Source organism: Protopterus annectens, chromosome 2.part1 (assembly GCF_019279795.1).
Source record: "Protopterus annectens isolate FY-2018-M chromosome 2.part1, PAN1.0, whole genome shotgun sequence".
In the NCBI taxonomy this organism is placed as follows: domain Eukaryota; kingdom Metazoa; phylum Chordata; order Ceratodontiformes; family Protopteridae; genus Protopterus; species Protopterus annectens.
Window position 1 is genome coordinate 351,362,752 of NC_056729.1, and position 27,921 is coordinate 351,390,672.

The 27,921-nt window shown below is 45.8% G+C and overlaps 1 protein-coding gene across 1 annotated transcript in view; it reads right to left on the reverse strand.

Moving 5' to 3' along the window:
• The window catches only part of NCAPG (non-SMC condensin I complex subunit G), a 1,684,114-nt gene that overhangs the window by 1,185,460 nt on the left and 470,733 nt on the right, over window positions 1-27,921 (reverse strand). The window contains exon 7 of the mRNA XM_044063449.1: window positions 24,413-24,553. Within this exon, the coding sequence (XP_043919384.1) occupies window positions 24,413-24,553 (141 nt within the window). The remainder of the gene's footprint in view (window positions 1-24,412; window positions 24,554-27,921) is intronic.

The following is a 27,921-nucleotide window of genomic DNA, read 5'->3' on the forward strand; positions in this document are numbered from 1 at the left end:
TGACTTGATAAACACTCCTTAAAGTGAGAATCTCAAGATTTTGCAAGCAGAGGTGATATATAACAGGATATTGTCAAACAGCCAAATTTGAATGTCCAAGAGTTAGTGGGTTTAAATTGTAGATGCACAAGCCTATCATGTACTTCAGATATGTAGTTTTTTTTCCCTTCAAATGAAAAGATACAGTATCCCCAGTTAAGATGTTTGACCAGATATTGAAAGGCCATAAATCAGGCCAATCCACAACCTCAAGATGGAAAAATATAGTTTATATACTCAATACGACAATGGAATAGCAATGGTCAAACCCAAAATGTACGTGAACAGAGTGGGGTGATGCTAGGTATTGTTTTACCATCACTGAGCTACTATAATTCCTTTAAACAGTAGAACTATCAGTGCTCCATTTTTTAATTGTAAGTGTATGTTTTAGCAAACTATGAAACTTGTAATGCTTTCTACATAGGCAGAACTTCTAGAGAGTTACATTCTAGGATACAGGATGCATAAGCTATTGAAACAAGAACAACTTCTAATGCTTTTAACTAAGCATCAATATCTCGGGATTTTAAGTTTGAAATTCTTGGTGACTGAAAGTACTTAATCTTAAATCAAAACTGGATGTTGCTAAGGATCTACAGATTAGAAGTACTCCTGGCAGGTGAGATTTAGTGTCACCAGTACTACATATATGAAAGAGAAACATTTCAATAAGGTTTCTTAAAAGGAAGTTCATGCACCACTTGTCATGACAGATTGCGTCTTTTTCCCCACTTTTAAATGCTGAGTTTAAAGAATTTTCCAATCTGATGAAGTCTTTGTAAGATAAAAAATGTTAACTGTACTGTGAATAAAGTTGGATTTTTAACACTTGTCAGTTTTGAGTTTAAATTCATTGGTTGTTCTAGATAATACAACAGATAAGCCTTTTGAAACTAGTCACTGCAGTTTTGAAAACATTTTCTCAGCTGAAGACATAAACCTGCAAAGTTTAAGGTAGCCAAGTGGCCATAACTTCCTGAGAAAGCTTCCACTCAAGGACAGATGTAGAGTCTGTTACCCCAATCACAGGTTCATAGGTCACTAGGCTTGCAGACCAGACCACCATTGAGGAGCCCAGACAAAGTTCAAGTGCACCCAGTCACTTGAGTGACTTGTTCAATGTCACATGGTAAGCAAACAAGGGCCAAGGTAATTAAACCCCATATCACAGGGACTACAGCTCACAGCCTTGGCCCTACAAGACAAATGCCAAACTAAAAACACAAGCTTTAACTCATGACCCCTAGGTTTATAGACTATTGTTCTAAACAGTAAGCTACAAGCCCACATATGAGAAATGTTTGTCGTCCATCTCACCCTTCTTTCTTACATATGGGATCGGAGCCTATCTTCGGCTCTGACTTGGTCTATTTACAAGCTGGAAAACTTCTGGTTGGCTCGTGGATAGGTAGGTATCCCATGGTGCACTAGTACAATCCCCAGATCTTGTTTGCTGCTAACTAGGATAAATAACATACAGAAAGAAGCCAATACTAAAAGGTCTCCATACATAATGAAATTAACATTTTTCTGTCTCCAGGTACTTCCAGGGTGGGAGCAGGAGGACGGGTTCATAAGAATGAAGGGTGAGATGGACTACAAACATGGAATGTTATGGTGACTACATAACTTCTTTATGTTCTGTAGTCCTATCTCACCTTCATTTTTACATATGGGACAGCGTCCCAAGCGACTTTTTTTCTTGGGTGGCTCAAGGAAAAATACTCTAGTACCGTGGAACCAAAAATTACTCTACCCCTGGAGGTTAAATCCAATTTATAATGAGTAATAAAGTGTGAGGGGTAGCCCATGTAGCTGCTGCACAATCAGGTGGGACCCTGGCTTGAAAGGCTGCAGAGGTAGACTGGGATCTGGTAAAATGAGCCTTGATTTTAAAGGGTAAAGGTCTACCCTCAGAATTGTAAACGTAAGCTATACATCCAGAAATCCAATTAGAGAGAGTTACCTTGGAAACTGGTAAACCCAACCTGGATTCGGAAAAGGAAATGAACTAATCTGATTTTCTGATGTCTTTAGTCCGGTGCAAATAAAAATGTAATTGTCTATGGACATCCAGTTGGTGAAACCTGTAAATCAGCGGCAGTGGAGTGATTTGGAAAGAAAACCGGAAGTTCTATGGATTGATTCAAAGTGGCATGGGAACAGACCTTGGGGACAAAGGAGGGATTAGTACGAAGGGACACCCTGTCTGTGAAAAATCAGATAAGGAGGTTTAACAGACAATGCTTGCAAATCTGACACCCGTGTGGCTGATGTGATAGCCACCAAAAACAATGTCTTCCAAGACAAAAATTTCAAAGAGGATGAATGAGAAGGCTCAAAGGGTGGAAATGTTAATTTAGATAAAATTTAAATCTCAGGAGGCCACAGGTTCCTGAACAGGGGGTCTTAAAGTGGCAACTTTAAGGAAGGTTTAGCACAGCTTATGTGACAAAGTTTGAATCTGGAAAACCTAAATGAAAATTTGAAATCGCTGCCAACTGAAATCTGACAGTAGCAGCCACAGATCCTTGGTGAAAAAGCTCAGAAAGGAATTTCAAAACCACTGGAATGGAGGCAGTGTAGGGGGGTCAACATCCATTTTCTCCGCCCAGAGAGAGAATCTTCTCCATTTACTGGAATATAGTCTCAAAGTGGAAGGCTTATAAGACGACGTAAGGATAAGAGTCACAGAAGGCGAGAAGTCGTGAAGCCTGACTAGGGATGGAACTGGAGCATCGACGATGTCAAATTGAGGGTGTGTAAAGAGGGGTGAAGCGAACCTGACAGGTGAGTCAACAGGTCTGGAACTGGGTCCAGAATCCAAGGATCATCCAGAAGAGGCCCGAGCAAGGGGAACCAAACCTAACAAGGCCAGTAAGGAACAATGAGGATCAGTTTGCTTTCCAGCCATTTCACTTTCTGAATAACCTTGAATGAGAGGAAAGGGAGGAAAAGCATACAGGAGACCCAGGGGTCAATCATGAGCAAGTGAGTCTCTCGGTGACTCCCCCGGAGGGGGTATAAGGGAGAAGTAGCTGCTGCATTTGGCATTGATTGGACTGGCAAAGAGATCGCAAGGCAGTCCCCATCTGCAGAAAATCTGTTCCGCTGTTTGCTGTTAGAGACCATTCGTGAGGCATCAGTGAGCCAGTTGGCTATCACGTTGGTCGTCCCTGGAATGTGCATTGCCACCAGAAAACACTGGGAAGATATTGCCCATTTCCAAACTCGCATGGCCTCTCGAAAGAGCAGTTAAGATCTGGTACTGCCCCGTTTGCTGATGTACCATATTACCGACATGTTGTCCGATTGTATTGCAATAGTCCACAGAGGCAGAAGGTCTTGAAGTGCTTGCAATGCCAGGAGCATCGCCCTCATCTCTAGAACGCTGATATGCAGATGAGCCTCGTGATCTTGCCATGTGCCTTGGACAGTTCTGCCTAGATAATGCCCCGCCCACCCTAACTGCGAGGCATCCGTGGTCACAGTGGCAACGAGTTGGCGAGGAACAAATGAAGCGCCCATGGTCAGCTGATTGGGTAATGTCCACCAAAGGAAGTCGTTCTTGCAAGATTCTGTCAGCGGAATGTGATGGGATAATGGAAGGTGCTGGAAGGACCATTGGGATGACAGAAGTCACTGAAGAATTCTCATGTGTAACCTGGCAAGTGGCACTAATAGTATGGTGGAAGCCATGGTCCCTAGGAGTTGCAGAATAATCTTGGCTTTGACCCTTCATAAAGAGAGAAGACTCAATTTGAAGAACCAGGTTCTGTGCCATTTCAGCAGGAAGACAAGCCACCATGTTTACTGTGCATCTCTGCGCCTATAAAAATTACAGATTGAGAGGACAATAAGGCAGATTTTTCCCAATTTATGGAAATTCCCAGCTGGGCACAAAGCTGAATAGTAGTGTCCCTGTTCTGAAGGAGTAGATGCCTGGTGGGGGCGGTCAGGAGCCAATCGTCCAAGCACGGAAACAAATTGAATCCTCAATGTCTCAGGTGAGCTATCACTACTTCCCTACATTTGGTGAACATCCTCAGGGCTGTGGTGAGACCAAAGGGCAGAGCACGTAACTAATAGTGACTGGCTCCCAGCCGGACGTGTAAATGACTCCTTGACGCCCTATCCATTTTTATATAGTAGTAGGCATCTTGGAGATGTATTTAGCACATCCAATTGTCTTTCCCTAACAATGGGAGTATAGACTGCAGTGTTACCATCCAGAACTTGTCCTTTACTGATTCGTTCAGTCTGCTGAGGTCGAGAATGGGCCTCCAGTCCCCTGAACGTTGTGGCACTAAAAAGAATCTGGAGCAAGTCCCAGATCGTATTTTGTCTGCTGGGACGGTTTGGATGCTCTTTTTGACAGCAACGTGTTTACCTCCACAGTTGCCTGATCCCTGTGATTGGGTGGAACATCTGGGATCTTCTTGGGAACAAAGGTTGGAAGAGAAAAGAGTATGACTATCTCTGGTAATTCTTTGTACTGACTTGTCTTGAGTGATACTTAGCCAGGCTTCTGGATAAAAAGAAATGCGACCCCCGACCGGCCCCAGAGAAGCACAGTCGGGCCCCACATCAGGAGCGCTGGTAAGGCTGGCCCCAAAAGGAATCGCAACCTCCCTGGTTTTGCAGAACGCCCCTGCCTCTTGGGTGACGTCTACCATTCCCTCCTCCTCCTCACCCACTGAAGGAGTCGTCAACCTGTGTCTCCTGGGAAAAGCTCTGGGACTTCTTGAACCACATCTTGCCACCATGACCCTTAGGGTATGGTCTAGAGGGAACAGTAAAACGTACTCCCATGGCAGAGTGTTTTTTTCCTTCTTGCTCGCACCGGATGAGTGTCCTTTACCTTGTATCCAAACAAAGAACAGTCAAAGGGGCGTTGGAAAAGGTAAACAAATGGTTCCGCAAAGTTACACAAATGCATCCAGGAATGACGGCTTAGGGAAAATTTTTGAACCCACTGCGCTACTCGCTCCATCGGCTGCATACGAAATAAGCCTCATGGAAGAGTTGATGATAGAGTTCAAGGTGGACAACTGGGCAGAAACCTCGTCAGGGACTCCTTCAGTACATGTACCTTGTAAAAAGTCTCCTAACACTCTAAGATCACCTCTCTGAAGCCTCAAATTGAGTAAGGTAATTCAGCAATCTAAGGGTAAATGCTGCAGAAGAAAAGATACATGTCCCGTAACTGTCCATCATTCGAGAGTCCTTATTCGGCGGATGAACATAAGTAATCTCAGCTAGCTCCTTCTTAGTGGCCACCGCCACCACCATGGCATCTATAGGAACACCTTTAAACAAAAAATCTTTTCCTGGAGGGGCAGAAAGAAACTTGCTTGGTCTCCTGGGGACTGGCTCCATGGCATCAGGAATATCCCACACCTTTCGACTAACTAAATCAGTTCGTCGAAAATTGAAGATACCCAAGAGGCAGAAGGTTGAGATGCGAAAACCTTCAGGTACACAGACTCCTCCTCAGAAGGGGTGACAGTGGGCCAGCCGCACCTCTGTTTAACAATTTCCAGGATGTCTACAGAGACAGAGGACGACTTGGGGGACACTTCAGACTCCTCAAGGTCAGTGTCAGATGTCAAAGACTCATCCTGGGAGTCGACATGCTTCCTCTTACAAGTCATCTTTCGGGGGGGGTCTCCTCAGAGGGGCATTCCAGGGAGATCTCAGAAGAGTGGGGGCCACCAGCCGGTGGCTCCTGAGGCAGAGGGTTTCTGCTGTATTCTGTAGGGAGTAGGTGCTGAGACAGAAGTAGGTGCTTTAGGGATAAGAGTGCTGGTACCTCTGGTAGGAGCTGATGATCGGGACAGCACACTCCATCTTGAACGCCGACCTCCCCGGCTCAGAGGAGACAGAGGATGCAGTCGACTCTATAGACGTAGGGTACACACTCACCCTAGCAGAGGCGCGGGTAGGAAGAGAGAGAACCGAAGTTCAGTTCCAAGCATCCCTGTCGGGGCCAACTGGGGAGCTTCAGCCCGTAGACACTACGGACGGCACCAAAAGTGTCGAAGCTGAACTCTGCTCCGAAACAGCCACGGGGGGGGGGGGTTCCACCAGTGGTACCAAGCACTCTGGCTCCGAAAGACCAGCATGGCTCGGAGGAGGAATGATCACAGAGGACTGAACAGACAAGAGTGGCTCCGGAACAGACTGGTCGGAGCCAACAATTTAGGCAAAGCAGACAACTTCAAAAGTCTCAGCACTACCCTCTCCACATCTTCTTCCGATAAACTCCTGGGAGACCTGGATGACATAGTAGGAGATTCAGATCTCTGAGCTATAGGAGACTTCAATTTCAAGGAGGCCGGTAGAGGGTCCATAGACCGGCACCGAGAAACAGTCTCAGTGGTCAACTCCGAAATACTTGGAACAGACCATGCAATAACAATACTGCTCTCAGTCGGCAATGGGGTCTGTGGAGCCGATGAGACAGTAGACTTGTCTGATTTTGAAATTCTAAGAGGTGGCTCCGAGATACCAGCCGGTGCTGGGCGAGCCTCTTAGATTTTGTCTTTCCCTTAGTGGATTTTTGAAGATTATGAAGAACCAGACAAATCTTCATCAAAGGAAGGTTTAAGACGACCATTTAAAATGAGCATTTTCTTCCTTTCCTGCAACACCCTAGGTCAGAAAGCATGGCAAAATAGACATGTCTCCTGTAAATGGATGGCTCCTAAACAGTAAACGCAGTTACAGTGACCATCCGTTAGACATTTTTTGAGAGCACTTAATACATTTCTTACAGCCAGATGGCTTATGGTCCTTACTCTCTTTAGACATTCTGCAGTAGAGGACACATGCACACAGAGAAAGAGGACTAGGTCCTCTAATTTAAACGAGCCTAGCCTGGGCAACGAAGTGATAAGGTCTTTAACTGAAAAAGACCTAGAAAGTTGGAGAAAGTAATATCAGTAATAAGCGGGAATTCGCAACAACTCTAGCTTATGCCAAGAACAAACAGAATGTAGTTCTGTTAACAATAACAGCAACTCCAACAATGCTAACAAACTAACACAGCTAACAAGCGGGAAACCGCCAAAAACCTCTAGACTATCCTATTAACACTCACAGTCTAACAGTGCACACAAAGCGCCTACACTACTAATTCTATGAATAAACCAGTACACAAAAGTTAGAAGGGACTAAAGGCTGAAAATTGCACCAAATGGCGCAAGTAAAGGCTAACTACACACCAATAACAACTACGCTAACTGATTAACCATAGGCAGTAACAGTTTTAACTATTTTAAACTAAACAGAGCCAAAAAATTTGGTAAAAGTGGAAATAAATGCAACTACTTAGCCAGAAACAAAGAGAAGCACAACCAAACTTGTAAATGCGGCAGACGAGATCTGGGGACTGTACTGGTGCACCATTGGATACCTACCTAGCCATGAGCCAACCATTAGTCTTCCAGCTTGTAAACAGGCCAAGGATCGGCTCTGATCCCATATGTAAGAATGACGGTGAGATAGGACTACAGATCATGATCTTTTTCTAGGACTGGAAGAGTTTCCTGCATTGGCAAAAACTGCAGTGTGTCATATTGTGCCAGAAGAATTAAAGTTGGTGTTTCATCCCTGGACTTTAACATGGAGCAAAGAACCAGGAAGACTACCAGAATGCACAGAGGAATCTTCCATGTTGCAGGATGGAGAATTGATCCATCCTCATCTACATTGCCCTCATACATCAAGCAATACAGGAAAAGGACAGAAATGCCCCAATGCACAAAATGACTAATCTCAAAAAAAAAATAGTTATGTACTCACCATAATGTTCCATCTGAGTAGTTGGACTTCATTTGAGATCAACCTGTGGGAATCGGATCCAGAAGAAAAATGCCTATTGTCACTGTAAACTTGAATGATGCAAAGGGAACTCCATCTGGCAATGGTTACCTTAGAAACCAGTTTGCCCAGAAAAGGTGTAGAAGACGACACGAACAACTGGTCAGACTTGCGAAATAACTTAGTCCTATGCAAGTAGAAAGCTAGCTGCCTGTGGGCGTCTAATAAATGGAATTTATATTCGCCCCTGTTCTGAAAATTTGGAAAGAAAACAAGTAAATTTATGTGTTTCGTTTCATCGTTTCAGAGGCCACTTTAGGAAGAAAAGAAGGATTATTACAAAGTGAAACCCTGTCTTTATGGAAAATCATATCTGGGGGTTTGACAGATAATGCCTGGAGTTCTGACACTCTCCTAAGCCAAGGTGATGGCCACTAGAAAGGCGGTCTTCCAAAATAAAAATTTCAGATCCACAGAAGCAGCCAGCTCAAAAGGTGGAGCAACCAAAGCTTGTAAAACTAGGGAAAGATCTCAAGGAGGAGTAGGATGTTTAGCCAGGGACCTTAAAAGAAATGTACCTTTAAAGGTTTTGCAAAGTCTGGAGGAAGCTAATGAAGCCATGTTCTCATCTATATGGAAATTGGAAATGGCAGCCAGATGAACTTTTACTGTAGATAATCTAGCACCCTGATGGAAAATGTACGCCAAGAACACCAGGACCACTGGGACAGGAGCTGTGAAAGGGTCCAAATCCCTTTGAGAAGCCCAGATAGAGAAACGCTTCCAATTGCTACGGTATAGTTTTCTGGTGGACAATTTATGAGCTGCCACCAGAATAGTCTTGAGCAGAGAAGATAGACTGGAGTCCTAGCAATCAAGGGAACTGAAGCAGCCATGCAGTGAGCTTCAGACTGACCAGGTCTGGATGAGGGACCCTCGACGGATGTGAAATGAGATCTGGTATCAAAACCAAGATCCATGGAGGAACTATTAGATGAGACTAAAGGGAAAACCAGACTTGGCGAGGTCAGAATGAGGCAACAAGAGTAACTTTGCTCAACAACCTGCGAGCCTGCTCAAGAAATTTTGTTATGAGAGGTAATGAGGGGTAAGCATAAAGAAGACCGAGAGGCTAAGCATGGACCAGAGCGTCCCCGAGAATTCCCCATGTGGGGGGATAAGAGCGAAGAACTCACTGCACTTCGCACTGGAAGGAGATGCGAACAGATCGCAACAAGGCTGACCCCACTCGTGGAAGATCTTCTTCGCTACAGAAGGATTTAGAGAACATGTAAGGCATCGTCCTGCTCAGTTTGTCCACCAGTATGTTGGATTGACCCGGAATGTGCATTGCTACCAGAAAAACGGCTGGTGGAGACCGCCCATTCTTACACTCTCATGGCCTCGCGAGAAAGTGGGGTAAGATCTGGTTCCTCCCTGCTTGTTGATGTACCAGACCACATGTTGTCTGTCTGAATTGCATTAGTTCCCAGAGAAGAAAGGCATGAAGGGCCTAATGCTAACAAGACCGCCCTCATCTCTAGAACATTGATATGCAATTTAGTTCCGCTCAGGGACCACGTGCCTTGCACTGCCCTGCTAAAGCAATGCCCCCCACCCGAGTTGGGAGGAGTCCATGTTCACCGTGGCTCGGGGTGGGGCTGCAATGAATGTTAGTCCCTCGACTAGTTCCGAGGTGTTTAGTCACCAGAGAAGTGACTTCTTACAAGCATTGCTTATATGAATAGGATGCGTCGACGGTACATCAAATAATGACCATTGGACCGCCACTGTCCACTGTAGTACCCACATATGAAGACGAGCAAATGGGAGAAGAGCAATGGGGGCTGCCATGGAACCTAGGGCTAGTAATAATACTGCCTCGGCAGGAGGAAGATGAGACTGAAGGATCACTGACACATGGAGTCAAGTTTCGAACGGTCTCCAGAGTTAAAAAGACTTTGGTTTGCAACGTATCTATCCTCGCTCCAATGTAGTCTAAGACCTGAACAGGGTTTAGGGAAGACTTGGACATGTTTATTCTAATTCACAGCAAGACTGACAGCTTCAGGATATAGTATCTTGTCTGACAAAGTAGTTGCCTGGTGGGAGCACAGCAAGAAGCCAATCATCCAGGTAAGAGCACACCTGTATGCCCTGAACCCTCAGGTGAGCCGCTACTACTGCCATGACCTTTGTGAACATCCTTGGGGCTTTGAGACCAAAGGGTAGGGGGGCTCAGAACTGATTGGCCACTAGCCAAAAGGGGAGGAAACTCCTAGAGCATCTGTGCATCTTTATATAGTAATACGCATCCTGGAGATCTATTGAGCACATCCAGTCGCTCTCCTGCAGGTAAGGCAGAATGGATTGTAAAGTGACCATCCGGAACTTCTCTTTGGGAACCAATAGGATTAGGGTGGAAGGTCCAGCATATGCCTTAGGTCCTCTGTCTTTTTTGGCACTAAAAAGAATCTGGAACAGATGCTTCATCTGGAATGATCTCGAGTGACGGGCTGGATGACTCGTTTCCTTAGCAGCTTTTCTACCTAAAGAGCTGCTGCCTCCCTTTGCGTAGGTGGAACATCTTGGAGGTGTTTTGGGTGAATGAGAGGAACCAAAAACAGGATGGTATAACCTCTGGATATGATTTGAAACACCCAATGGTCTGTTGATTTGGACTCCCATGCCGTCAGGTGCAGCAAAATGCGACCCCCTGACTGCGTCCAGAGCAGAGCAGTCGGGCAAACCCTCAGGGATGCGGCGCATGCTGTCCGAGAACGGTTCTCAAGACCAGAAATTTCCCTGCCCCCCCCCCCCGCATGGCATCCGTCTTGTCCCCCTCTGCCTCTAGGGGAAGACGACTCCTGATTGTCCTGGGAATACTGAGACTTCCGGAACCACATCTATTACCCCAGCTAATTCCTGGAAAAGGATCTTTGGGGGTTAGAGAAGCGGATTCTGATGGCAGTGTATCTTGTCCTTATCACTTTGGACCAACGTCTCACAAAGTGTTCCCAAACAAGGAAGAATGAGACGTTATGTACCTACCATAACGTTCCATGTTAGTTGTCTTCTGTCGCCTTCTTTCTTGCTGGATGGGTTCGGAGCCGATCCTAGACTGACTCGGCCACTTACTAAAGCTCAAGAGCTAATTTTACCGGCTCGAGGCAACCCTATATCCCATGATGCAAGGTGCTATCTACCCAGACCTCGTTTGGTAGCCAAGGAAAAATTATGCAATATATTCCTCCAACTGGAGAGAAGGAAGGGGAAATAATCCCTCAAAAAAGACCAATCTGATCTAGTTACACTAGGAAGCCAATTAGCTTAGAAAAAAAAAATTGGATCAGGACTCAAGGAAGAGGAACAAACTTCTCAGTCTGACCAGGCTAGGGGGATGGTGTGAGGGATGCAAGAAAGGCGGCGAGAGAAGACAACTAACATGGAATGTTATGGTAGGTACATAACTTCTCAATGTTAAGTTGTCAATCTCGCCTCCATTCTTGCTAGATGGGACCGCGTCCCTAGCACCTTTATCCTGGGTGGCTCAATGGAACAGACTCTTGAGAACGGTGGAACCAAAATTTGCTCTGTTTCGGGAGGCCAAGTCTAATTTGTAATGTGAAACAAAGGTATGAGGAGAGGCCCATGTGGCTGCTGCACAAATAGTGTCTATTGGAAGTCTAGCCTGAAAAGCTGTAGATGTAGCTAATGCTCTAGTTGAATAGGCTTTTGGCCTAGAAGTCAACTCTTTACCTCTGAGTTGATAAAAGCATGTAATCACAGAAGGCAGCCACCTAGATAGGGTTACCTTGGATACTGGAAGGCCTTTCCTGTTCTCTGCATAGGATAAAAACAGTTGACCAGATTTCCTAAATTGTTTGGTTCTGTCCAAATAATATCAGAGTTGGCGGTGAACATAGAGATAATGTAGCTTTTCCTCCGCTCTATTAGAATAATTTGGGAAAAAACTGGAAGATCAATAGATTGATTTTAGTAAGTCTGCAATGCCACTTTGGGTAAAAAAAAGACGGATTAGTCCTTAGAGAAACTCTGTCTTTGTGGAAGATTAAGTAGGGAGGACGAATGCAGAGGGCATGAAGCTCAGATACTCTCCTGGCAGAAGTAATGGCGACCAGGAAGAGTGTCTTCCAAGAAAGAAATTTCAATGAACAGGTAGCCGCAGGTTCAAAGGGGGGAAGAATCAAGGATGTTAAGATTAAATTTAGATCCCACTGTGGTGGGGGGGTGGGGTCCCTAATCGGAGGGTTAAGTAAAAATACACCTCTAAGGAATGCCTTGCAAAGTTTATGGGGCATGATGTTGTGGTCCAACAAGCCAATATGAAAATTTGAAATGGCTGCCAACTGAACTTTTACTGTGGAGGAAGAAGATCCTGAGTGAAATATTTCTGCTAGGAATTCCAAGACCGAATGAATCGGAGCAGTAAAGGGATCTATGTTCCTAGCTTTTGCCCAGAAGGAGAAACGGTGCCATTTACTAGAGTAAATCCTTCTGGTGGAAGATTTAAGGGAAGCTACTATGATATCCCGGACGGGATTAGAAATCATAGGAAGCCTGGCTAGGGACGGAAGTGGAGCAACCAAGCAGCGAGGTTGAGAGAAAGTATGGATTGGTGCAGCTGCCCCGACTGGTGGGTCAGAAGATCTGGAACCGGGTCCAGATGCCATGGCTGTACCAAAAGATAATGATGCAGGAACGGAAACCATATCTGTCGAGGCCAATAAGGAGCAATGAGAATAATCTTGGCTCTCAAGGTGGTTGCTTTCTGAATTACTTGTGGTATTAGAGGAAAGGGAGGAAAAGCATAGAGAAGTCCCCGGGCCAATCTTGGATAAGAGTGTCTCTGGGGGGATGGCCTGGAAGGGGGAAAAGGGAGAAGTCGGGGCATTTGCTGTTTTGAGGCGTAGCAAAAAGATCACAGCAAGGAAGGCCCCACTTCTGAAAAATCTCTTCAGTCACAGATTGTTTGAGAGACCACTCGTGAGGCATGAGAATAGCTCTGCTCAACCTGTCCGCTATGATGTTGGATTTCACGGGGATATGCATTGCTATCAGAAACCGCTGAGAAGAGATTGCCCACTGCCAAAGTCTGAGTGCCTCTTGCACAGTGGATAGGACTTGGTTCCGCCCTGCTTGTTGATATACCACACTACGGACATATTGTCCGTTTGGACTGCAATAGTCCCCAGGGGAAGAGAGTCGTGGAGGGCTTGCAACGTTAAAAGCACTGCTCTCATCTCCAGGACATTTATGTGCAGGTGGCATTCGAAAGGTTGCCAAGTACCATGGACCATCCTGCCCTGATAATGCCCCCCCCACCCGATCAGGGAGCCGTCCAATGTAACCGTGGTGACCGGGGCAGGAGGAACAAAGGGTCTGCCCTGATGGACTTAAAACAATATCCACCAGGTCAGATGCCTTTTGCAAGTTGGAGTTATGATCCTGTGACGCATGGGAAGTCGTTGAAAAGACCATTGGGCGAACAGCATCCACTGTAGGAGACGCATAAAAAAGCGGGCAAGGGGAAGAAATGTTATGGCGGCCGCCATAAGACCCAATACTTTCAGGGCAAACCTGGCCTGAATTTTGTCGCTCTGGAGAATCACATGGATGTGGTTTTGAATATCCAAGATCCTCTGGTCTGTTAACTTTGCTGAAAGTTGTACGGTGTCCAAACTGGCGCCTATAAAGGTAATAGATTGACAGAGCGACAAGACAGATTTTTCGAAATTTAGAGAGATCCCTAGCCCTCTGCAAATGTGAATGGTGTAATCTCTGGCTTGGAGAAGTTGATGCCTGGTGGTGGCAGTGAGGAGCCAGTCGTCTAGATATGGAAACACCTGGAATCCTTGACGTCTCAGGTGAGCCGTAACCGCTGCCATACATTTGGTGAACACTCTGGGGGCTGTAGCGAGTCCAAATGGCAGGGCTCTGAATTGGAAGTGACTGGCCCCCAGCCGAAAGCGGAGAAACCTTCTGGAGCGCCTGTGAATTTTTATGTGATAGTACGCATTCTGAAGGTCTACCGAGCACATCCAATTGTCCTTGCCCAGAAAGGGTAGAATGGACTGAAGCGTGACCATCCGGAATCTTGTTTTCTTTACAAACTTGTTTAGTTTGCTGAGATCCAATATTGGTCTCCAGTCCCCTGACTTTTTTGGAACTAAAAAGAACCTTGAGTAGATTCCGGATCCTATTTGGTCTGCTGGGACTGGCTGGATGGCTCTTTTTGCTAGCAGTTTTGATATCTCTGGTACTGCTAGTTCCCTTAGAACGGGTGGAATGTCTGGAAGGGTTCCCTTTTGCTGAATTGGGGTTTGGATAAAGGGAATTTTGTAACACTCTGATATGATCGACTGTACCCATTTGTCTTGAGAAAGGGAAAGCCAGGCTTTTGGGTACAGCGATAATCTTCCCCCGAATGCCTCCGAAGGTGGACAATCAGGCAACATCTCAGGGATGCTGGAAGGGTTTGTCAGAGAAAGGCTCCCTGCTACCCTGATTCTGCGGACCCCCTCTGCCCCTAGGGCGACGAGTGTTACCCCCTCTGCCTCTGGGGGTAAACTGACCTCGTGCGTCAGGCGTGACTCCTTGAGATTTGTGGAACCACATTTTCCCTCCCTTATGACCTTTTGGGTAAGGTCTTGAAGGGGTGGAGAAACGGACTCCTACAGCAGAAAGAGTCTTGCCATCTTGTTCGCATCTAGTCAAGGTGTCTTTCACTTGAGGTCTGAACAAGGTCGAACCATCAAAAGGAGAGTTTGTGAAGGACGGCTTGAAGGGGTCTGCAAAATTACAAAGCCGCATCCAGGATTGACGCATTAAAGCCACTCCTGTGCCTGCGGCCCTACTCGCTCCATCGGCTGCACATGAAATGAGCCGCACGGACGAGTTAACAATGGAGTTTAGGATTCCTAGCTGTGAGTTAATTTTATCCTAGGACCCAGCAGCTGACGGATCCTGTAAAACTTCTCCCAACTCTTTAAGAACATCTCTTTAAAGGCAGGTGAAGTGACTCAAGTAGTTGAGCGACCGAATGGCAAAGGTCGCTGAAGAAAATATCCGCTTGCCGTACCTATCCATTGTCCTGGAATCCTTGTTAGGAGGATGGACAGGTACTGAAGGATCAGCTAGTTCCTTCTTGGTGGCTGCAGCCACCACCATGGCATCAACCGGGACACGTTTTGTCAAAAATTGCCTATCAGGTGGAGCCGTGATGAATTTAGAAGGCCTCCGAGGAATGGGTTCCACCGAATCCGGGGCCATCCACGCCTTCCGAGCCACCACGTCCATAAGAGGGTTAAAAGGCGGAGACACACAGGAAAGTGCATATATATCTCAAGGAGGTGGCTTGCTTGAGCCCACCACAGAAATTCCTTTTGAAGGCATGGAATGAGTGGTATCAAAGTTTCCAGGCTGTGACTGTGCTGAGTCCATAAACTCCTTAGGTACCATTGTAGTTTCCTCATATGTAGTCTTGCTTGCGGAATCAGAAGTATGCAAGAAGCCATGTAAGTCAGGGCTTGCAGGATTTTCCTTGCAGTCAGCTGGGTTTGTCTGGTCAGATTTTTGAAGTAATCTAGTAGTTGACTGTTTTTCTTCTCTAAGGAAGGCCATTTGGGTGGTTGCATCTAGATCTGCACCCAGAAAGCAGATTCTTTGGGATGGAACAAGTCTTAATTTGTGGAAGTTGACTGTATATCCCAAGGCCTGAAGTAGGTGAATGGCATAATTCAAGTGTTTTACCAAAGTTTGTTGGCTGTCTGCTTGTATAAGGCTGTCGTCCAGATATGGGTATATTTGCATCCCCTGAAGTCTGCAGTGTGCAATTACTGATGCCAGGCATTTCGTGAATACTCTGGGCGCAGTAGATAAGCCAAAGGGCAATGCTGAGAATTGATAATGCTCTGACCCTGCAAGAAATCTGAGGTGTCTTCTGCAACTTTGTCTGATAGGGACATGCAGATATGCCTCCTTGAGGTCTAGAGTTACCAGCCAAGACCCCTTGCCCAACATGGGAAGGGGCTGCTGTAGAGTCAGCATTTTGAACTTTGGTACAATGAGATAAGTGTTTAGTGCGGACAAGTCGAGAATAGGCCTCCATTGTTTTTCTTTTCTTGGAACAAGGAATAGTCTGGAATAAAATCCTTGGCCTTGTTCTGAGAGAGGAACTTTTTCTATAGCTTTCATTTGCATTAAGCTGGAAATTTGTTTCAAAGGCTCTGCCCTTTGATTCGGTGGCAGGTCTGGCATGCCCCTTCTTTTTGGTAATTTGTGGAAATGGAACCTGCATCCTTTGTCTATTATTTGTAGTGTCCACTTGTCCCTTGTAATACTGTGCCAATTTTCTGAAAATAAAGAAAGCTTTCCGCCCAAAGGTGCTTCCAATTGAGCCCTGGTTGGCGGTGTCAAAGTAAAGTCATTGAGCCTGTCCTTGTGCAGCAGTTGAAGGTCCTGCATTACCACTCTGGTTGGGAGGCTGCCATTGACGTCCTCTGTAGGAGCCTCTAGCTTGCCCTCTACCTCTGGCATGCCTGTTCTTGCCTCTCTGAAACCTCTCTGTCTGGAAAGGACCAATTCTTGGAAGGCCAATTCCTGCTGAATCTTGGCGGTTGTACTTGGAGAAAATCTTTGACTGTTTTTACTGATTTTGCTTTTTCTTCAAATTTCTTTAGGACCTCCTGAGCCGTGGAGCCAAATAACTTTTGCTTTTCCAGTAGGGCATCCAGCAGCTTTGCTTTAACATGGTCTGGCAGAGATTGTTCCTTCAGCCAAGCATGCCTACGTATGACTGCGCCAGTCATAGCTGACCTACATGAAGCTTCCAATGCATCATAACCACATTGCAAGAAATGGTTGCTAACCTGCTGAGAGTTATGTACCAGATCCTGAAGTGACTTGCGGTCTAGGGGGTCAGGTGAAGACAGCTTTTTATGCAATTCATCTAACAAATACTCTTGGTACTGTATCATATGAAATTGACAATTTAATGCCCTCATAGAAATACACTTTTTTGCCCCATCTCTCTAAAGCTCTGGACTCCCTTTCAGAGGGGAGAGGATTTTTAGCAGTGGCAGCTGCAACCCCTTTAGGGCCCTGGGAAATAGTTTCTGGATCTGCAGAGTGGGCCTTGTAAAGGTAAAGATGCGAGTCCGGGACCCTGTAGTACCTATCGGGTTTGGCAGGAGCCGGAGGAAGAGAATCAGGGGTTGTGCTAGAGTCAGAGTACACATCAATGACATTCAAAACAGGAGGAATAGCTAAAGGCCTATACTGAGGCAAATGTAAAAAGGTCCTTAATCTTTTCCTGGAATCAGAGAATTCCTGGCCCTGCCATTGGAAATGCTCTCTCATGGTGTGTAGTGCGTCTCCCCCAAAGGAAAACTCTTCAGAAGGGGAGGCCGAGAGAATAGATTCCTCTGCATCAGAATCCTTGTAGGCCGAATAAGCCTCCTCCTGGTGGTCCAAGAGAGAGTAGAGCCATCAGAGGCCTCATCTGAGGAGTGTGGATCAGAGGGATCAACCCTGGGCCTTTTGTCTGGAGGAGGTTGAGAGCCCCTGTCCGGATGAGGTTGAGAGCCCCTAATTAAAGAGATAAGATCCTCTGCTAAGCTTAGAATTTGTGATCCTGTAGAGGGTCCCTGAGGGATAACCTTGGGAGGTAAAGCTTTTGAAAGTTTAGCAGCTTTAGCCCTGGAGAATGCCTTAATGGACATGGATGCAGGAGGCCTGGCTGCACCACGTGCTGGTGTATATTTGTCTAAAGGAATGGTGTCTGAAAGTTCCAGGACACCAGTTTCTGTTGGCAATTCAATAACAGACTCGGCCGGGGCCTCCGGGACAGAGGTAGTCGGTTGTGCGGTTCCTGAAATTGGAAGTACCAAGGACTCTGTTTCAGCAGAGACCGAAACACTCGCGGTAGGCCTGGCCGTGGTTTCAGCCGAAACCGCAGTCCGCGTGTCGGTCCTTGTCCTTCCGTTTTTTAACTACATGAGAAGTCGGAGTCTCCGATGGCATCTTATAAGAAAAACTAGCCCCAAAGAATTCCTCTGCAAACTCCGCCAGACGAGTGCGTCGGTTGAAGGAAGCACAGGCTGAACAGGCCGAGACGTCGTGGTCTGGGCCTAGGCAGGGGAGGCAGTAAGAGTGGAAATCCTTATGAGGTATTTATTTCCCACAAGTCAAACAATTATTAACTTTATCTGACATCGGCTGAGGCAAGAAAGAGTCCCCAATGGGGTACTTCGCTTTTTGAAGTCTTCGGTAGCTGAATTACAGGAGCTGGCCGACCGGCACTTGCGAACTGCTTCTGCTTCGGGCACCATGCGGCAAGAAAGACTGAGGAAGATGGCGTCGGCGGATGCTTTTATACCCCAGGCGCTCCGACATCGGGGAGGATGCGACATCGGCAGACGCCGGACCCAGACTCTGGAATCCGGCCGACCAAAGGGCTGCCTGAGGCAGGACAACCCATATGTGATGACTGCAGATGCATCCTTGAAGGACATCATGTCTGCTCAACTGATCCACCAAGGAATTTAGCCTCTCTGGAAGATACTGGGCTATTAGATGTATGGCCATGGAAGCTGCTAATGACCATAGTCTCATGCTTTGTCTGCACAAGGGATAAGAGTGAGTTCACCCCCCCCACCCCCGCTTGTTGATTTACCATGACTGTGGTATTGTCTGTCCTGATCAGCAGAGTCCCAGGGTAGAGTAGGCCCTTGAAAGCCAGCAAGGCCTGCTGCACTGCCATCAATTCCTTTAAGTTTATGTGCAGGTGAATCTGCTGGATGCTCCAAGTCCCCTGTATGCCCCTGCTTTCCAAATGAGCCCCCCATGCATTATCTGAGGCATCTGTGGTGAGAGTCTGGCTGGCAGGTGGTGGGCAGAAAGGCAGACCTTTTTTCTGAGAACAGGCTGTTGCCCACCAGAGGAACTCCATTTGAAAACAAGGAATTAAGGGAAGCATCAAGTCTGTGTGTTGACACCAAAGATTCTTGAGGTACCATTAAAGTTTTCACATATGCAGCCTTGCATATGGGATCATCAGAATACATGAAGCCATGAACCCCAGTGCTTACAGGAATTGCCTTGCAGAGAGATGGTTCATGCTTGCCAAATTCTTGAAGTAAACTGAAAGATCTTCTTGCTTCTCTTGAGGGAGGAATACCATCTGGGTGGCTGTATTCAGACTCGCTCCCAGGAAAACATCTCCCTTGTAGGAACCAACTTTGACTTCTTTTCGTTGAGTGTATCCCAAAGAGGTGAGAATGTTCTTCACAAAGCCCAAATCCTTTTTTAGTTGTTCTGGGGAGTTTGCTTGAATTAGACAGTCCAGATAAGGATAAATTTGGATGTTTCTTTGCCTGCAAAAAGCAATGGCTGGAGCCAGGCACTGTAAAAACTCGGAGCAGTACATAAGCCAAAGGGCAGTGCAGAGAATTGAAAGTATTGCTCCACAGCCCTGAAGCGAAGGAACTGCCTGCAACTATTCCTTATTGGAATGTGCAGATAAGCCTCCTTGAGATCCAAAGTTACCAGCCATGAATCCTTGCCCAGCATGGGTAGCAACTGTTGAAGAGCGAGCATCTTGAACTTTGGAATCACTAGAAAAGTGTTGAGAATAGACAGATCCAGAATACAGCATCAGGTGCCCCCTTTTTTGGGTACCAGAATTGAATAAAAACCTAGGCCTGCCTGATTTGCAGAACTGGTTCTATAGCCCCCATGGTCAGCAGAGAAGAAATGTGACTTTCTACCTCTGTCCTGAGAGTTCTGGGTATGTCTGGGTACCCCTTCAGAACAGGGAAGGTATGAAAATAAAACTAAAACTTGTAACCTTGGTTTACAATACTGAGCACCCATTCGTTGTCTGTGATGGTAGACCATACCTCTGTGAACCTAACCTTCCTCCCAAAGGAAACCCGGGGCCCGCAGAGGCAGGCACAAGAAGGCCAAAGTCATTGAGAGTGCTTGATTTGGGAAGCTGGCTTAGAACTTCCCGATTTAGCCGAAGAGGAATGCTATTGTTGAGCCCTTTGAGGGGCAGAAGCCTCTACTCTGGAAGATATGAAACCCCTAGGCCTAGAGCGACCCTGCTTGCCAGGATCAGGGAAAGACCAATTCTTGGAAGGGCAATGCCTACTGAACAGAACAGGCTGAACCTGCAGGAAATCTTTTACAGCTTGGCATAGATTTTGCCTTATCCTCCAACTTCAGTACCTCTTCAGCCTCATTACTAAAAAGATTGCCCTTGTGCAAAGGAAATTCCAGCAATTGAGATTTAACAGGTTCAGAAAGAAGCTGCTCCCTGAGCCAGGCATGCCTTCTAATAATGAAACCAGTGGCTGCTGCTCTGCAGGAAGTCTCCAAAGTGTCAAAACCACAATGTAATGAATGCTTATTAACCAGAGTGGCAGAACTGAGTAAGTCTTGTAAATCTTTGTTCTCCGACATACAAGGAATATCCCCAAGTTTAGCCTTAATAGTCTCCAAAGTATGTTGCTGATGCTTAAGCATGTGAAAAAGGCAATTCACAGATCTAGTGGCAAGGGGCTGCAGAGGTATAGACTTTTTTACCCCATCTGTCCATGGCACTAGACTATCAGAAGGAACAGGGTTTTTAGCAGTAGCAGCCTTAACACCCTTGGGGCCTTGAGAAATAATCTCAGGATCAGCAGTAGGATTTTTGAAAAGGAATTGATGAGAATCAGGAACCCTATAATACCCATCAGGTTTTCTGGGGGCAGGAGGGACAGAATTAGGAGTTAAAAAATTTTCCATGAAGACATCATCCACAACTTCTAAAACTGGAGGTATATCCAGAGGCTTATGCTGTGGCAAATCCAAACATTCACTGATTCTCAGACTGTGGAAAATCCTGACATTCCCATTTAAAGTGCACCCTAAGAGTATGCAAAGTATCCCCAAAGGAAAAATCTTCTGGAGGGGAGGCAGAAGGGACAGAATCCTCAGTATCAGAATCCTCAAAGCCAGAAAAAAGTTGAGAATTTCTTCCTCACCAGCAGAAACACTGGAAACCAAAGAATATGAGATGGACAAAACATCAGGAGACAATTACCTAGCCCTCTTGGAAGGGGGGGGGGGGGTGAAAGGAACTAATCAGTGAAAGAAGATCACCAGCCATCTTTACCAACTGGGACTGAGGCACAGGAGGGGAGGCCAACGCCTGCCTGTGCGAAGATTTGCGGCTGGAAGGTTATCTCTAGCAATCCGGAGGCCTAGCAACTGCAGAAGAATGGCCTAAGATAGTTGGTCTGGATCTGGTCTCATGTCGAAGAGAAGAGGCGTCAGAAGCCAGTGCCTGCATTGCGGCTCCGGACCCATCTGAGGCGGCAACAGGCAGAGGGTCTGAAGACGAAAGACTGCAGCATGGAGGACTCAGAAAAAGTCTCGGCAGAGTCCTGCAGCTGAAAATTTGCTGACTGCAGGGAATGCGAAAGTGCCTGACTACCGCTGGGCTGACTACCAATTTCACCGGTGTGTCATCAGCAGATTTAACCCTAGGCCTGTCGTGGTCCTTGTCTTTGCATTTCCTAGGTATATCCAAAGCCGGGAGACCAGAAGACGCCACACCGACGAACTTAGGCTAAACTTTGAAATGTTTATACAAAATCTTAGCTCTACGGCATATGGTAAGCAGGTTAAAGGAGGCACAGTGATTGCAATTAGGGACGTCGTGCTCAAGGCCCAAACAAGTTATACAATAGGAATGAAAATCAGTGTAGAATCTGTTTTCCACAGGCAAGACAATTAACTTTACCTGACATTCGTTAAAGCAAGAAAAGAGGATCCCCAACGAGGTACTTATCTGAAGGCATCTTCAACTTGGTAGTCGGAAAGTAAAAAGGGTAAATGGCCAACTGACACCAGTGCGGACTGCATCTGCTTCGGGCTCTGCGGCAAGAAAGACTGAGGAAATGGCGTCGGCTGCCTTCCTTTATACCAGACATTCTGACATCAGTTTTACAACAGACTGTAGCCAACGTCATATCAAGGACTCTTGTATTCGGTCCGGCTGAGGGCTACCGGGAGTCAGGTAATCCATATGTTAGGACTGCAATAGTGAAACACAAAGAACATCCTGATCTCAATGGCAGACAAGGTATTTCCTTCCTGCTTGCTGTAGGTACGAGTCTCTCTGATGGATAATCCCAAAAAGGAGGAGCCATTGAAAGGGGCATTGCCAAAGGATGCCTTGAAAGGTTCTGCAAAGTTACAAAGCCTCATCCAGGCATGTCTTCTGACTACAATACTTGAGTTGGCTACCCTTGAAATGCCCTCCGTTGAATAGGAGATGAACCTCATGGAAGAGTTAACCATGGAAGCAGGGGGGGGGGGGTTAGTCACCCAAGACGTACACAGCCTCCAAGAACAGACTCTTTAGAAGGAGGTTGGTCCAGCCAGCCACCTTTCTGCCAAGAATCTTCAAGATGTCTCATCTGGTGGTGATCGTGGGGATCCTTCTCCCACAACAATGTCTGCATCTTCTGGGAGTGAACTCCATTGGAGAGTCAATGTGCCACCTGGACCATGTTTTCTTCTGAAGAACCTACTCTGTGGGGTGTTCAGGGGAGGTATTGGAAGAGAAGGGGACTTCCTCGAGGGAAAGAACTTGGAGGCTCCTCGAGGCAGGCTGACCTTGGACAGAGATGATGGGATCAGCACTCAGATGCAGTGAAGCACGAAGGGGAGAATAGGAGATAAAAAAAATAAAGTCAGATCTCTAAACAAAGAAAGCCCTTTCCACAATTTGTACAGCCAACGGACCAAGAGAAACTCCCCACCTCTCTCCCAGAGCAGAAACAGACAAGGAAGCATGGATGAGAATAACTCGATCTGTGGTCTCCAAACAGAATCGAACCCAAGCCATTGAGGGCCGAAGTGCAGAGAGGGACAGGTCCAAGAAGGACTGAACCAACCCCCCCCCCAATATCCAATGCAGACATCATGGATCTGATACCCACTCAGATGACAAAATTAGAGTAGAGCTGGTCAGGGTAGCTGTCAAAGTAGAGCATGGAAGCTTCCTTGGATCAGATGCTAACTCTCTTAGGTACCCATGATCCTGGCACTCCAAAAATCATTGGTCGGATTGGAGGAGATGACTGAATCAGAGTAGCAGGGACACTCGCTGATCTGATTGGGTATGGAGCTCACAAAACCTCCATTTGGATTTGAGCTTTGAAGAACCTCTGCATCATCCTGTCCATATCAGATGGACACCTGGAGGACCTAGAGGAGGCAACTGATGCAGGCCTGGAATGTCTGGATGGAGTTTGTAAGAGCTTTGTGGACAGCAATGGGGAAACTGCCCTGATGAAAAACTCCGGTGTTCATGTCCTAACTGGAGGACCTAGAGGAGGCAACTGATGCAGGCCTGGAATGTCTGGAGTTTGTAAGAGCTTTGTGGACAGCAATGGGGAAACTGCCCTGATGAAAAACTCCGGTGTTCATGTCCTAACCCTCAGATCACAGGACGTTGGATCAGAGGTAGAAGAGGATGTCCTAGGAATGACTATCACAGTAGTGGTACCCCCATCAGATCTGAGGAACCCCTTGTATCCAATGGGGCACAAGTGGGTCTTGGATCCGACAAAATCCTCAAGGTCTTATGAGAACATTTTCTCAGCTCTGACAACCCAGAATGACTCAGAGGATTTGAGCCCTTGACAAGGATGAAGCAGGTAACAGTACTTTTAACATAAGTTTATCCCTGTGATCAACAGTGGCCCGGGGTTAAATCCCTCACAAATAAACAGGTCTGGGCCACCTGCGATCAAAGCAATAAACACACTGTGTGCATCGGAATGGGGGAGTTTATGCCCACATTCCAAGCAGCACTTACACCCAGTTGGTTAATAGACACGACTGAAAAAGAAGCAAGATCAACAAAGCCACATGCACCTACAGACAAGAAACAGTGGGATACCACAACAGCTGTGAAGATAGTCACAGGGATTTGTTTCCCCCTAAAAAATAGTTTTTTTTTTGTTAATACAGAAAAACAGCAAATGGAAGGCAGAAGTGCCAACTGCTCTTGCAGAAGAAACAAGAAGGAAGGGTAAGAGAAAAAAACAGTCCCAAATGCCTGTGAAACCTGATAAGAGGGTAGGAGAAGGCTATGAGAATTATAACAGTAATGCTATAAGAAAGAAAATAAAAAAAACGACTTACCTCAACCCCAAGAAAGTTTGCACACAAGACCAGGAATCAACGCTATACTAGCTACAATGCAAATGAGATCTGGGGAAGCTGGTGTGTGCAGGGCATTATGGGTAGAAGGAGCTCTAGAGTAAGATCAAAGTCTGAAAAATGTGGCAGAGTCAGATCCGTAACCCACTACTGAGGAAGAATGAAAAGGACATCAGATTTAAAAGTTTTTATTTTAATGCACTGATGCATTTATCTCACTGATTTCAATTTCAGTCAAAACAATCAGATGAAGCACAAATGTTTGAGAGCAAAATTCTACACCCTTTGCTTTATGGCTTACCTTCCTCCTTCTTCAGCAGTATCCAAACAACTAACCAGGTGAATCAGCTGTTGCCCAATAAACTCTTGTGTCATAACTGCTTCAACACGTGCAAAATCAGATTTTTCCTCTTCCTCGAGGACTGTAATGTTTTTCAGGAAACTAAAAACAGTGCAAAATGAAATGAGTTAATGTTAATATGAACACTTCACAAACTTATTCACCACTTTACATATGCTGCATCTAAAACCAGAACCAGGCCCCAAAAAGGACTGTTGTAGAGTAACATTACTCATAAATATTCAGTTCACTTTTTGACTTCATTCAGTTTGAAAGTGGGCTCCTACTGCCCAGAACAGAAGACGTACAAAACCATTTAACACTGAAGAGGAAAACATGAATGAGGCAGATGAAATGGGCTGAAAGTGCTTGTGCCTGTGGTATTAGTGCGTATCACTGTATTCCACTTACATTTCTGAAACCAACCTAGTGCATTAGTTTAATTACGAACATCAGTGGTAGTTAGACATTTCAGAACTGAGCTACAGTCATTCCAGATGGCACTATTACAATAAGAAAATACAATTAAACAGTGTATTGGCATGGTGCAAATGCCCCTGTACCCCCCCAGCCAAACAGGGGGGGTCTGAATCAGGCAGTTTTGAGAAGTGTCATTATGCCACAAAATACATTTTAATCATAGCTATATTGAATAAAATGTGCACCGTGATGCACTGACAAGTATGAACAAAAACTGACAAACCTATTAAGCTTACACCAAGTTCATTAGTGCGACTAGGACGACAACTAACTTTTAAGCATCTGTCAGACAAAGATAAGCTGCCTCTTTGCAATTAAACAGCAATCAAATAAACTACATGAAAGCTTAGTGTGCTTTCAAGGAACAGAGGGCAAGTTAGTTTCCAGTACATTCTTGCACATAATAGCAAGCTATTAGTCTTGATACCTACTAAGCAGGAGAGGCACCCAAAGCAGTGTATCAGTTCAACATGATCTCAGCAAAGAGACAAAATAAAGAACCAAAGTAGGGAAAGAGGTAGCCGGTGGGGCATCAAAAAGGATAGGCAAGTACCTTGCTGTGCTGTTGCTCCCCTTTCTTTCTCTCCAGTAATCTCTACCTATGGTTATTGGTGGGGGGGGGGGTTCATGCAGAAATGCCTTAAACCCTTGCAGCAATACAAGGCACCCTCAAGCTTAAGATGTGGAGAGACTACACACCTTCCAAGTATCAGAAACATACACCCAAGTCTTTCCACACTAACAGCCCTGGTAAGAAAAGCATATCCGCAGATCATTTAAACATGCCATAAAAGTACTGTACCACCTAAAAGCTCATTTGCTGTAATACACTTAGATTTGTATAAATAGTTGTGTAAAATCTTACCACAACCATAGATGGCCTTCTCTATGTTGCAGTATTCTTTACATGTGGGTTGCATTTCGCCCAATGACCTGATGTCCGGCCTGTATACAAAAGCTTAGAGACACTGCCTGCACGTGCGACAGCGCATGCATGCACAGACGTAAGATATAAAAGGGACGTCTGCACGTACCATCCTCAGAATAAGAAAGCCCCAAGAGGAAAATCCAAGGGGAGTCTAGGTGGATCATCCTAGGAAAGAGCAAGCTGCAGGGGGAAGGCGGGAGGGATAGAATACTGCAACATAGAAGATAAGGACATCTACGGTTATGGTAAGATTTTACACAACTATTCTATGTCCTGCTATTCAATTTTGTATAATTCTTTACATATGGGAGAGAACAAAAGCTGAAAAGGGAACCCAAAGAGGAGGATAAAGAAGGGGAAACTAAGAGTAAGTATTTTCCAAGAATCCATGCAGAATTGCCCTAGCAAAACCTGCTCTGGATCTGGAAAGTGTCCAGTTTGTAATGTTTCGTGAACAGGTGACAAGGTGGCTGCCTCCAAGATGGAATGGTCATTGAGACTTTTGAAGGAGGCCCTTGAGGAAGCAACTTATCTAATGGAATGTGCCTTGACAGATGCTAAGGACTTTCCAGAAATTCATAGCAAAACACAATAGCCTTAAAAATCCACATGGATACAATTTGTTTGGACACAGGGAAGCCTACAGCCCTAGGAAGAAATTAGACAAAGATGGTCATACTTCCTGACAGACTGTCTTGTCAAGGTAAAAGCTGAGTGGTCTATGAACATCTGAAGTGTGTAAAAATCCTCTCACTAGAGGATTGAGGTGAAAGGAAGAAGGCAGGCAATTGGATGGACTGATTACGTGACAACTCATTCACCACTAATGGCATGAAGGAAGTTAGTTCGAGGATACCCTGTCCTTATGGAAGACCAGAAAGGAAGGTGAAGTCATTAACATCTGCATTTCAGAAACCCTTCTGGCAGAGGTTAAGGCTACAAGAAGCACCATTTTCCATGTGCAAAACTTCAGGGAAGCAGACTCTGATGGTTCAAAAGGAGTCTGGGTAAGTTCTTCCAGCACATAGCCAAGATCCTATGGAAGAGGAACTGGATTCCTGTGGGAGTCAAGTGTAGGCCACCTTTTAGAAAAAGCTTAACTTCTAAACTGGAAGCAAGGGGAGGGGTCAAAGGCAAGCAAGCAGAACAATGGACTTTAACTGAGGAGCAAGAAAAACCACTGTTGAGTAACTCATACATGTAGGAAAGCACTAGGAATGTCCACACCAAAGGGATCCACTTTAATTTTTGGCACCAAGTGGAAAACCTTCTCAACTTGGAAATCACATTTTCTCCTAGTGGGTTTCCTGGCTTCCTGCAAAACCCTTAGCATGTCCTTAGAGAATAGGTGCCCGAAAGGGATCAGAAGTTGATCACCCCCAGGGTCAGGTGAAGAGTTAGCAAATGTGCGTGAAAAAGAAGTTATGTACTCACCGTAATGTTCCATCTGAGTAGTTCTACTTAATTTGTCTTCAACCTGTTGGTTACAGATCTGTATCTGATCCAAAACATCAGTTTTACCAGCATCTGATCCAAGCTCCAAGCTCCTCCTCTTACCCATAATACCCCTCCATCTTTTTCCTTCCCTCAGACGAATTTGCTGCACCATCCACCTAAGCCCGACACAAGAAGACCTGATCACAACAGTTTATATATAAACCTACCAGTAAGAAAAGGGGGGCCACAGAGGCGCTCTCTCCCACCTACCAGAGTAATAAACCAGTCAGGGGGAAAGAGGGAGGGACAATTGAAGACAAATGAAGTAGAACTACTCAGATGGAAGGTTATGGTGAGTGCATAACTTCTTTATCTGAAGTAGTTTACTTCATTTGCTCTTCAACCTGTGGGACAGTCCTCGGCTACTAAACACCTGGGTGGCACTCATGGAAGATTATTCTGGAGCACCGCAAAGCCAAAGGATGCTCTCCCTCTGGATATCACGTCCAGTTTATAGTGAGAAATGAAGGTATGAGATGAGGACCAAATAGCCGCAGAACAAATATCCAGAGATACTCTAGACCAAAAAGCCACCAAGGTAGCCATTGACCTGGTAGAATGTGCT